At 41.8% G+C, this 13,312-nt stretch overlaps 1 protein-coding gene across 1 annotated transcript in view; it reads left to right on the forward strand.

Moving 5' to 3' along the window:
- The window catches only part of LOC139471531 (transmembrane channel-like protein 3), a 57,284-nt gene that overhangs the window by 19,524 nt on the left and 24,448 nt on the right, over nt 1-13,312 (forward strand). The window contains exons 15-18 of the mRNA XM_071253906.1: nt 637-786; nt 1,580-1,854; nt 4,099-4,254; nt 11,360-11,438. Coding sequence (XP_071110007.1) covers nt 637-786; nt 1,580-1,854; nt 4,099-4,254; nt 11,360-11,438 — 660 coding nt within the window. The remainder of the gene's footprint in view (nt 1-636; nt 787-1,579; nt 1,855-4,098; nt 4,255-11,359; nt 11,439-13,312) is intronic.

A 13,312-nucleotide genomic window follows, 5' to 3' on the forward strand; every position in this document is an offset into this window, starting at 1 on the left:
GTCCCCTGGGGAGGTCGGGTAGCCTAGTGGTTAAAGCGTTCGCTCGTCACGCCGAAGACCCGGGTTCGATTCCCGACATGGGTACAATGTGTGAAGCCCATTTCTGGTGTCCCCCGCCGTGATATTGCTGGAATATTTTCTAAAAGCATCGTAAAACCATACTCACTCACTCACTCACTCACTAATAGAAACATTGATATTGAAAAAAGACAACTACTTTTCACTTTTTATTTTGGATTTGTTTACGTCCACCCAAAATGTTGGTAAATCCTCACGTAGTATATCACCGAAATATTTTTATGGTTATTATTTTTACTATTGTTATCATTGATTGAGGTTTGTGAATGCCACACGCATGTTCTTTATACGAGTGTTGAATTTCAGTACGAAAGAAATAAGTATCCTATAAGTACATAAAATCCTTTCGGATGCGTTCGGAAGCAATATTCGCCAAAGAGTTTTACTTCATGTTAAGAAAACTGCTCAAGAAGACAACTACGGAAACCTATTGGGGACATTCAAAATACACTTTGATTTTAAGCTGACTATATAAAGATAATTATACTGCATGTGTTTGTGACGGACACATGTTATGCCTCTGTTTTGATTTGTTAATATATGTTTTTTTATTCAAAGAGAAACGCCTCGGAGTTCTGTTGCTGGGAAAACGAGGTTGGAGAGCAAGTGTTTAAAGTACTTATCCTCGATCTGGGCATCACTCTCGTCGTGACACTCCTCTTTGACGTCCTCAGGGCTGTAGTTGTCAAGTCGTGCGGCTGCATTAAGGTATTGAGATGAGCCAGTGTGTGACACCGTCTCACTCACGTTTATACAGCACTGTACAAACATGGACACCCTTTTACACCGGCGTGTACGGATGATAACGGCTGGGACTCTCTCAGAGTTGCGTCCCTTGGGCACGCCAGAAACCTATGATTGTGGGTTAGAATCCTGGTTCGCCCCGATTTTGTTTCTAGGTTTGTCAGCACTATACCCGTGCTCGTGGGTTTCACCGAAGTGGTAAACGTCTGAGACACGCATCACTTCGGGCTTTCCTCCCATATTTGACTGACAAGCCGCGATATAACTGGAATACTGTTAAAAGCGGCGTTAAAACACAACTCACTCACTCACTCACTGGGACACTCTCTCATACGCATGCGTGTACAGACAATAACAGTTGGGACACTCTCATACACATACGCGGACAGAATTATGTCCGATAGGTAACCATCTCACACACACGTGTGTACAACTTAGACACTGTCAGAACGGCATTCGTTCACCCACATGTGTGAAGATCCGGGGTAGAACGGGTCTTTAGCAACCAATGCTTGTCGTAAGAGGCGACTAACGGAATCGGGTGGTCAGGCTCGCTGACTTGTTTGATACATGTCATCGATCCCAATTGCGTGGATCGATGCTCATGATATCAGTCACTGGATTGTCTGGTCCAGACTCTATTATTTACAGACCGCCATCATATAGCTGGAATATTGCTAAGTGCGGCGTTAAACAACAAACAAACAGCAACAAAATTTGGACACCGTCTCACTCTTGTGTGTTCTCTCTGTTGTAGATACAGTACAGTGAGATGGCCGTAGCTTCCGGTGTGTTGGATCTGACCTATGGTCAAGCTCTGGTCTGGCTTGGTCTCTACTTCTGTCCATTTCTGGCACTGGCGGGCGTGGTCAAACTTGTTATCCTCTTCTACTTCCAATATGTCATTGCCCGCACGTGCTACGCGGCGCCAAGAAAGGTGTTTCGAGCCTCAAGATCCGGGAACTTCTACATGTGTATTCTGCTCCTCAACCTCTTCTTCAGCCTCCTCCCTCTGGGATACGCCGTCATAGAGTACGTTTAGGGATTTTTAATATTCTTGTGCGTTCTGCGAATTTTGTTAGAGACAGACTATTTTCTTTCAGCCAGTGCTTCAAATCTATTTACTTTTCCGACTTAAATCACATTTAAAAAGCACGGTATGGTGCTAATTAAACTACAATCACACACAGGGCGAACTGGGGTTCAAATCCATGATTACAGGCTACTGGCACAACTGAAACGATCTCAATCTGAACAGTGAATTGCACTTAGAACCCGTGAAGATCTGGGATAAAATTGGTCTTCGGCAACCCATGCTTGTCGTAAGAGGCGACTTACGGGATCGAGTGGCCAGACTCGCTGACTTGGTTGATGCATGACATCGTATCCCAATGGCGTTGATCGATGTCATGATAGCAGTCACTGGATTGTCTGGTCCAGACTCGATTTTTTTACAGACAACCGTCATAAAGCTGGAATATTGCTGATTGTGGCGTTATACAACAAACAAATTACAGAACAAATACAGGAACGCACTAGGACGACTGGATCACCCGGCCCCCTTGGGATTGTGAAAGCTGCGGGAAAAGAGGCGACGAAAGGTTTTATTCTCGATGGTTAAAAAATGTTTATCTTGCCAAACAATAAAACACAATATGATACTCTGTGGCTCGTTCCCTATTCAGAAAAAGACTCGTCCGACGCCAAATTGCGTGCAACACGAAATTCTATTAAAAAATGGCAAAGGACAATTTGTATTTGTGTAAAATTATTTAGATTCAAGATAAAGTGTAAATTATTTGGATGCAAGTTAAACTTACTTGTTAAGATGATAGTTGAAATGAGAAACCGTAGCCAATCACATGCACTTTATCATTAATAATTTTGAGACATTTTCAAACATGACACCCAGTGGCCGAATTGGAAAGCCACTGTACTTTTTTTAAATGTAGACTTTTTCACGCGATGTACGGGTTCGATTCCCAGGGATGCGGTTATGTTTTATGAACATTGGCAGTTGTTCGGATAGATATTTGTAAATAATATTACATGGGTCTGACACAAACAACTTTATTTCAAATATGTAGAAACTTAGAATCCATCTTTTTATCACGAGACACGTACAGTACATAAGTTCAAAAGGTGAAATTTAATTTCTCCTCATCAAAAGAGGGTGCGGCGTTAAACAACAAACAAACTAACAGAACAAACCCCCTCATCAAAACTAACAACAAAACTTATCATTTATTTTTGTGCTCTTTGTCTTTTTTCGTTATAATAATTTCACACTTTACTAAATAAAACAAACCTTTTAAACTGCAAACTGTGCACAAAATGCCCTAAAGATCGGATCTATCGGCTCGGTGTGTCATCGATCGGATCGACGGTCCTCTAGTGTGGTCAATTTTTTAGCTTCGGATCCTAGTTATCGTGCGACGCAAAGCTTGCCTTTGGGGTCTAAAAGTTCGTATACCTTAGTGAATCCGAATTAATGTCCACGCGCACGCGATGGACGACGAAAGTACTGACTGAAAGACCCGGGTAACGGGGATCCGAACATACAGCCAACTGGCGGCCCCGCAACGTGTGGTTTTTGGAGCGGTTGACATTAATTAAAGGGGATCCGAAATTGAAGCGACAGGTGCTCACGACAATGTTTATTGACTGAGATCCGAATATTTAAGAAAAAAATAAAAGAATCGTATTAAAATCGTCCACTCCCTCTCTCTCTCTCCACCAGCTACAAAAAAGTGGAGTGGACAAAATGATTTTTTTTCTTTTCGGGAAGAGTCTGAAGTGTCTGTCCACATCTCAACGATAGCAGAATAGTCTTTAAATCGAGAATGAAGTAGGATGTGTAATGAAAGTCAAATCTTGCGGGGTGCGGGTACAATGTTAAATCTAGCGAAATACATGTGCGTGAAAAATCAAATTAAAGATGTGTTTTGCCAAATATTTGAGATCATGCATGCATGTCTGAATGTCACAATAATGGGATATAGGAGTGTGATTGCCATCTTCTTCTTTAATTTTGAGGAGTGGTGCGACACTATTCAATGTACAGAGTTGCGTCCCTTGGGCACGTGGGTTCGAATCCCGGTTCGCCCCGATTATATTTCTGGATCTGTCAGCATACCGTGCTCGTGGGTTTCAACAAAGTGGTGAACATCCTGCATCACTTCGAGCTTTCCTCCCTCATTATCTGACACGCTGTGATATAAATGAAATCCTGTTCAAAGTGTCGTTAAACCCAACTCACTCACTCTTTCCCTTCAGACTTCAGCCATCCGATGACTGCGGTCCGTTTCAGCTGGAACGACATGTTTATGACGTCATCGCCATGCGCGTCGGAAACCTCCCTGATTGGCTGCAAGACGCCCTGGATTATATTGCAACGCCCTCTGTTATTATCGCCGTAATAATTCTTCTGCTGTGAGTTACTCATACTTATAATGATAATAACCTTTAACGGCAAGCAGGAAACTGGACGAATTGATAGTTTGAAGTCATAGTATATTTCACCACAGAAGATATGCTTGAAAAGAACGTTCGACAAATAATATTGGTGTTTATTATCAAATGTGGTCTGAAACGTTCGACCCGTGAAGATCCGGGCTAGAAAAGGTAGAATAGGTCTTCAGCAACCCATGCTTTCCGTAAAAGGTGACTATGCTTGTCGTTAGCGCCATCTAACGGGATCGGGTGGTCAGGCTCGCAGGCTCGCACGTCACCGTGTCCCAATTGCGTGGATCGAGGCACATGATGTCAGTTACTGGATTGTCTGGTCCAGGCTCGATTATTTACAGACCGCTGTCATATTGCCGAGTGCTGCGTTAAACACAAAACATCACTCTTTCACTCACTGAAACGTTGATCCATTTCCGTGCAGCGAGTCCTGCCCATCGAGAGGGTAGGGGAGAGGCCTACAGCATATCGCTATGAAAGAAACGTTGACCCAGTTTCAGTTTTGCGAGGTATTAGCTTTTTTGGACAGTGTGAATAATTGACGTGTCATGGTTAAAAAAATTGCACTCACGTCTGCAGGATCCCACTAATCTACTTCATTATAATTTCTTTATAACAACTATGTTGGTATTACCTTGAAAAGATTAATTATGATAAAATATATTAACTTTACCACTGACGATATATCAATGTCAACATGATCATGTATACTGTGACTGTTTCAACTTAACACCCCATGTTCCTTGAAAACAATAACAAATGTTTCAGGAATTCCTTGTCGTGAAAACATTACTAGTTTTGTTTTCATAATCTGTTTTCTACTTGTATGTTACATATTTAAACTGAAATGTCCCATATTCTCATTCCTGATTCTGAAGGTACCACATGCAAATTCCAATTTGTCTAGGTTGTACATGTGCGCTTTATGACAGTGGGGGAACTTGCATAATATGTACGCACGCTACATAATTTCTTATTGCCGTGTTGATCCCCTGGGTCAAAAGTTATCGAAACTTATAGTGACGTCATCCTATTGTATCTTCAAGTTGTTGAAAGTTGCCAGTATCCATGGCCAGGGCATCCCCCGTTTCTGATTTCACTGAAGGGGAAATCAGTCACTGATTTTAAGGAATACAAATGTTTCAAATGTTTATTCATAATTTCAAATGCAATTGAAATTAATGGTTACATGTCGAAGACGCGGTGTTGCTGTTTGTGGTTCATGACCAGGCGTTGTATTATCGTCTCCCACTGTCGTTGAGGAGGTCCATTCTCCTTCGTTCCGACAAACTGATGACGTCACAAACTGCTGGCGTGTGTTCAGTTGATGTTCTCAAACAGGTGTGCACGGCCTTACGTCTGTGCCCTACAACCAATAAGATGTTTTTTAAAATATACATATTCATCATTTGAACTCAAGGTGAGGTGAAATGGGGTTTAACGTCGCGTCCAAGATTATTGCACTTATATAGCGACGTGCATGCACGTGTATGTGTGGTGTGTGGCTGCTTGTACTAGTCCGGACTGATGCCGATTTATTGTGCCAGCTCACTGAGATACCATGCCGCAGTTTAACATGAATACCCCACTCAGACACAGTATACTGACTCCGAGCCGACCAGTCCTTGTTTTAGCCCCTAAATGCCGAGCGCCAGACAGGGTAACAACAAGTACCATCTTTTAACGTCTTTTGGTATGACGCGGCCGGAGATCTAACCCCGGACCTTCCGCTATCCGGGTGGACGCTCTACCACTAGACCACGGAGGCGGTCCATTTGAACTCGAAAATATTAATATTCTTTAACTTAGAAATGATGAAATGTTTCCTGTGCAACACATCTATGTGAGTAGATTTACGGATATGTTCCAGTTTCACATCAATACCATCTTCACGAGGTCAGTTAACGCCCTTGCCTCGGGAAGATGCATCTATACATGCGTAAATCAGTCCAAGAAAACTGCAAAATTTGCAATTTTCCCGGACTGCATAATATCATTTTAAATATCACCTGTTCGTCTACTTCGGCCTCGTTGCCGCCGTTTCCCCAAGGGAATGGTCGTGTTTATACCTTGAAAACCGGACGTCTTCATAGTTGATGGCAACGTTTTGTGACCTACGGCATTCCTACATTCCTACAGATTGTTTCTATTTTAAACCAAAGGAAACGCCAACAGGACGTTGGTTTAAAATAGAAACAATCTGTCATTTGTAAAAGTTTGCTCGGGGAAAGAAGGAAATTCAATTGATTTATGAAACCCATACTCAGGCCATTGAGTTGTGGTTTATCTTTACTGCGACCACAAACAGTTACATATTCGCCAACAACAAAATAAGGATGACAATTATATTAAAGATTATATTCACATACGCACGCCTTTAAGGGCCGTTTGCTTTTTTGTTTCCTGAAATTTGAAGATACTAAGTTGACATCGTAATATAAAAATTGCATTTGAAGATTAAAATCTTGAAATTTCAACATCCGAAGAGGCTTCCATACCTGCGTCTTTGATACCCACAAAGTTATTCTCAGAGACGTATTTTCCCGTGTATATGAGGTACTGTCGGACAGTGGGGCCAGTGTGAGAGCCTGCAGATTGGTGGGGTGAGTATGGTTTTACGCCGCTTTTAGCACTATTCCAGCAATATCACGGCGGTGGACACCAGAAATGGGCTCACACATTGTACCCATGTCGGGAATCGAACCCGGGTCTTCGGCGTGACGAGCGAACGCTTTAACCACTAGGCTACCCGACCGCCCCCTTCAGATTGGTGAACAGCCTTCAGTTCCTCCGGTCCCTGACGCCACGAACCGCGAAATGCAGACCTGTGAAAATATATCTATTCTGATAATTAGTACATAATAATTCCATTCATGCAAGTTTACACAATCAGGCACAGATAAACTTGAGTAAAAATAAACAGTTTTTTTTAAGAATAGAATTGGAGACATTATCAAAAGCTTTCGCAAAATAAGGACCTCACATCTTTTTCGAAAAATGTTTACAAATATCACAGTAAAGCATTAACACGTAATATTGAAATCATCTTCAGGAGGCAAGTGAGTTAACTGACTATAAAAGTTAACTCTCTTGCCTCGGGAAGATGTATTGAAATAGATGTGTGGGTTAAATATTATAATAGTTTACCTAGGCAGGAGTCATGTACTAGTGAAGATAAAGATTGTTCCGATGAGTGAGTGAGTATGGTTTTACGCCGCTTTTAGCAATATTCCAGCGATATCGCGGGGGACACCAGAAATGGGCTTCACACATTGTACCCATGTCGGGAATCGAACCCGGGTCTTCGGCGTGACGAACGAACGCTTTAACCACTAGGCTACCCGACCGCCCCTATATCTGATGAAGTAACAGGTGAACTTCTAGCTCACGGTGATGTTAGATGCGATCCTTGTATGAATGAAAATAGCTTGTCTTCAGAGTTGTCCAATGTTGGAAACAACTAATGGTATTGGAAGATTAATTCAAGGTAGAGCTCCCTGTTATGATAGCATCTTAAATGAGTTCTTAAAATATTCTTACACCATATCTAGTTTTGCTTTTTAATAGAATTTTGCCTATGCGATCCCTTCCAAAGGCATGGAAATCCAGTTTCATTGTTCCTTTGAACAAGAAGGGGGCTTAAAATGATACAAACAGTGGTAGAGGCATTTCTCTTTTAAATTCGATCAGAATATTTTTGTTTGTTACAGTATTAGGATCAGATAACTTCATCCAATTTAACAATGTCATTGAAGACTACCATGGAGGCTTCACATAGAATCATTCCACTTTTGCTAATATCTTCATTTTATTATCCCTGGTCCGGAAATGTATTAGGTACTCGTAAGAAAGGGATATTCTACTCCTTCACAAATTTCAGGAAGGCTTTCGATATGGTTCATCGTGGTAAACTGTAATTTATATTACTTCAAATGGAAATCATGGCATATTTGTTTATATTGTCAAACATATTTATGATAATGTAAAGTCGACTGCAGTAGTAAAACACGGGAGTAATCTGTCAGTATATTTTAGCTTTTATGTAGGTGTCCAGCAAGGGTGCATATTAAGTCCTCTACTGTTTTCTCTTTTTGTTTTTTAGTCACTCCTTGAAAGATGGTATCTTTTTTCTGAAAATTTGTATTATATTCTTGCAATTCTCTTTGCTGGTGATCTCATGTTAGAGGCTGATACTGCACTTAAGTAAAAAAATAGACAAGGCTTATCAACAGTAGACTGTACTAAATGGGGAATGGCATTAAATACTGATACATCTTAAATAATTGTCCTTAAATGGGCGTTAACTTTCAAAATTTGAAAAGCGGACCTTTTAAGGTATCAGACTAGAAGTAGAACACTCCTATAAATATTTAGGATTAATGGTGACTCCCCAAAACTTGTCTGGACTATTAGGGCTTGCAATGTACCTGCAGAACAAGCAAGTAAAGCACTCATTCCTGTTAAATATTTGATTTGGAATTATAAGAATTTTATTAAATAGATTTTTGATAAAATGATACTTTTATTTTCACATTTAGAAGTGACATTTGGGGGTTCTGTCAAAGAGAAAGCACAGAGAGTGTTCACAGAAATTCTGCACGTTCATACAGATTGCCACATGGTTTTGCTTATGGGGAATTTGGGTGATACCCAATGTATTAAATAGTTGCTGCGTCTTATCACTATGTCAGTTTTTTTATGTACCTATCACCGTTTCCAAATGTTACAAAGTATATATAATTGAAAAAGCTAAATTGTGCCACTCAATTTAGAAAATTGCTATTTACCTATGGTTTTAGCATTCTTTGAAAATCTTAAGAAGTAGGAATGAACAAAATCTAATTGTTAGATGAAAACTGAGAATAATAGACTGTATAGCACAAGACAGGCATTCTAATCTGATGGAGAAAAGGACACTAGTCTTTTGCTCAACTAAAAATAGTTATTAGAATGTGGGGCGCGGTTGGGTGGCCTTGTGGTTAAAGCGTTCGCTCGTCATGCCGAAGACCCGAGTTCGATTCCCGACATGGGTAGAATGTGTGAAGCCCATTTCTGGTGTCCCCCACCGTGATATTGTTGAAATATTGCTAAAAGCGGCGTAAAATCAAACTCACTCACTCACTAATATGCATCCAAATAAACCGAAGTTTTATATAACATTTCTAAATATCTACACAATTAATTTTTAACAGAGGTGACATCTTATTTGACATCATACTTGTGAAGCGCTCATAAAATATGAAATTTTCATTTGTAATTGTATACCGGTGTAGTGCAACAGACAATTTAGTTTTTGTGGCTGAAAATTTCCTTTTTTCTCAACAGTCTGAAGCATTATTATATTTTTCAAACATTTTCTCAGAAAAAAGCCCGGACACCTGTACTTTACAAATAAGAAGACCACTACCATATGAAACTATAAAAATTAATCTTTTTTCACAAATCTTTCCCCCCTTATTATATACATTATCGAGAAAACGAACTGCCAGTCGGAAAATGATATACAAAATGAATGAAATCATTGTGGCGGGAAAGACTTACCTTTAAGATAAAGAACAATTCCCACTGGCCGTTGCGGGCTGTCATCGCCTAAGGTATACGTAATCACTTCGGCTACCCTCCTGGCCGAACCTACAAGGTCATTCCCTCATTGGGGTGCACGGGTTGCAGAAACCTTTGATCATGGTGGGTTCGAATCCCGGTTCGCACCGATTATGTTTCTAGGTTTGTCAGCACCATACCCGTGCTCGTGGGTTTCACCGAAGTGGTAAACGTCTGAGACCTGCATCATTTCGGGTTTTCCTCCTACATTAATCTGACACGCCGTGATATAACTGGAATACTGTTCGAAGCGGCGCTAAACCAAACTCACTGATCAGTTCCCTCATAACGGTGTCTAAACACTATCAGCTTTCTTCAAAAGCTTGGTCTTCAAATAAATTGATAATCTTTTCCGTCACTTTAGACCACCCTGCAGAGCAGCAAACAAACCTTACAATAGTGAGCGAGTGTGGTTTTACGCCGCTTTTAACTATATTCCAGCAATATTACGGCGGGGGGCACCAGAAATGGGTTTCACATTGTACCCATGTAGGGGAATCGAACCCGGGTCTTTGGCGTGACGAGCGAACGCTTTAACCACTAGGTTACCCGACCGCCCCAACCATACAATAGAAAATAACACCCCCAGGGCAGTTTTTAGTTTTGAAGATGTCAAATCAAACCTATCTTGGGTGAAGCAACGTCGAGGCTTCCTCACATTGTCGCCAGGCAGCGTTCTTCTTGCCATCTCCTGACAGTGAAGAAAAGCCTTGTCGTTCTTGTGTCGTGTGGACCTCGGTATGCGAATTTCAAGCTTCTTGGCAACGTCAGATTCAGATAAAGGATTACTAAATGTCAACACAAAGTCATTTTCGTCACATTTGTTGTCATTTGCGTCAACGAAACTTGACTGAGAAATGAAAATGTCGCCCGCCTCGTCTCGCTCGTCCGTCTGTCTCGGCTGACTGTCAAGTGGTCTGAACCACGTGTTTCTATGTTTTACACGTGCAGGTCGTGATCCTGACTGAACTCATTTCACGTCAATAAATGTTGTAATCTTCAACAGGTATACCTTTCAAAAACTTTTAATATGTTTCACTCCGAGGTATTGGTTGAAAGTGTAAAATTGCGAGCAAGGGAAAATCACTCGGCTTTCTAATTTAACTGAAGAGTGTTACATCACCAAAGACATACAAACATCCTCCTTATATACCTCTTATGTTTATCTTTGACTGGTTAAAAATCACGATTTGTTAAGATGAAATTCTAATGATAACACCGGAGCAGGTGATCATAGGGCTTTTATTCTCAAAGGTCTGTCGGCAATATATGGCTGAACGAATGCCGATGCGACGTTTAATGTAAACTCACTCACATGTCACTGCTTGTTAGCTTGTTGTTGTAGTTTGTTTGTTTGTTGTTTACTGCCGCACTCAGCAATCTTCCAGCAATATGACGGCGGTCTGTAAATAATCGAGTACTATAATACAATATATTGTACTTATTTGACATGTCCTTTTTCTTCCTTCAGGCTAATTATTTTCTACTACATGGCGCGGTCCTCGTCTTATAAAGAGGTTGGCAAGCAGCTCCGGAAGCAACTGACTCTGGTATGTAAGTGACACAGACACAGAAAGGGTTAATCTCTCATCGCCAACACGCCAATTCGCCTACGATTCAATATGCACGCAGGCAGGATGTAGGCGACTAACAACACCCCTATGTCAACAATAGCTTTAATAGTTAGTTTCACAGTTAAAAGATAAAAAAAACTGCTTCTGATCACATTGCCAATTACAGATTGTTTTGTTATAAGAGGTGGAGTGAGGTGAAATGGGGTTTAACGTCGCGTCCAAGATTATTTCACTTATAGAGCGACGTGCATGCACGTGTGTGTGTGTGTGTGTGTGTGTGTGTGGCTGCTTGTACTAGTCCGGACTAATGCCGATTTATAGTGTTAGCTCACTGAGATACCATGCCGCAGTTTAACATGAATACCCCACTCAGACACAGTATACTGACTACGAACCGACCAGTCCTTGTTTTAGCCCCTTTATGCCGAGCGCCAGACAGGGTAACAACAAGTACCATCTTTTAACGTCTTTTGGTATGACGCGGCCGGAGATCGAACCCCGGACCTTCCGCTCTCCGGGCGGACGCTCTACCACTAGACCACGGAGGCGGTCTGTTTTGCTATATGAATATGGATAGGTTTTATGACTATGTGACAGCAACTTGGGTAGACGCCATGTTTCCCATCAGGGTGTGGAACCAACACCAGAACACTGGGCCAAGAATCAGCACCAGAACACAGGGCCAAGAACCAACACCAGAACACTTGGCCAAGAACCAACACCAGAACACTGGGCCAAGAACCAACACCAGAACACTGGACCAAGAACCAACACCAGAACACTGGGCCAAGAACCAACACCAGAACACTTGGCCAAGAACCAACACCAGAACACTGGGCCAAGAACCAACACCAGAATACTGGGCCAAGAACCAACACCAGAACACTGGGCCAAGAACCAACACCAGAACACTTGGCCAAGAACCAACACCAGAACACTTGGTCAAGAACCAACACCAGAACACTGGGCCAAGAACCAACACCGGAACATTGGGCCAAGAACCAACACCAGAACATTGGTCCAAGAACCAACACCAGAACACTGGGCCAAGAACCAACACCAGAACACTGGGCCAAGAACCAACACCAGAACATTGGGCCAAGAACCAACACCAGAACACTTGGCCAAGAACCAACACCAGAACACTGGGCCAAGAACCAACACCGGAACATTGGGCCAAGAACCAACACCAGAACACTGGGCCAAGAACCAACACCAGAACACTGGGCCAAGAACCAACACTCATCTCGTGGGGTTTCACTATCGGCTGAAAACCCGTATCAGGAAACCACATCCCAACATATATAACTCATCACCAACATTAAGAATATTGAAGCTGCCAACAGGGTGAAGAGTCTTCAAGTTGAGACTTCAATTCTTCAGAAAGGGAAGACATTGTGACTGATCAGGGCATATCTACAAGACCGCCAGACCACAACTTGTTATAAGACTGTGGGCAAAGTGATACCAATTCTTCAGAAATGCGCTGACGTCCATTTTTCACGTGTTATAGCGAGGCATTAGGGGAAGCAATATATCAGGCCATATTTTGATTACTTCTTCATTTTGATCATATTGATAAAAATAAAATGGCAAAACTAGGCAAGAATGCAGTTTTCTGGAAACCATCTGCCATTTTAGTTAGGTATGTGCACGAGCTCATTTTGGCCTGTGAGAGTAAAGGCTAATGCCGATTTTATGGTGCTTGCCCACTGAGATACCATGCCGCAGTTTAACATGAATACCCCACTCAGGAACGATCAGTCCTTGTTTTACCCCCTATATGCCGAGCGTCAGGCAGGCTAACAACAAGTACCATCCTTTGACGTTTTTTGGTATGAGGCCGCTCT

This window comes from Haliotis cracherodii, unplaced genomic scaffold (assembly GCF_022045235.1).
Source record: "Haliotis cracherodii isolate W230 unplaced genomic scaffold, xgHalCrac1.p SCAF_23, whole genome shotgun sequence".
In the NCBI taxonomy this organism is placed as follows: Eukaryota; Metazoa; Mollusca; class Gastropoda; order Lepetellida; family Haliotidae; genus Haliotis; species Haliotis cracherodii.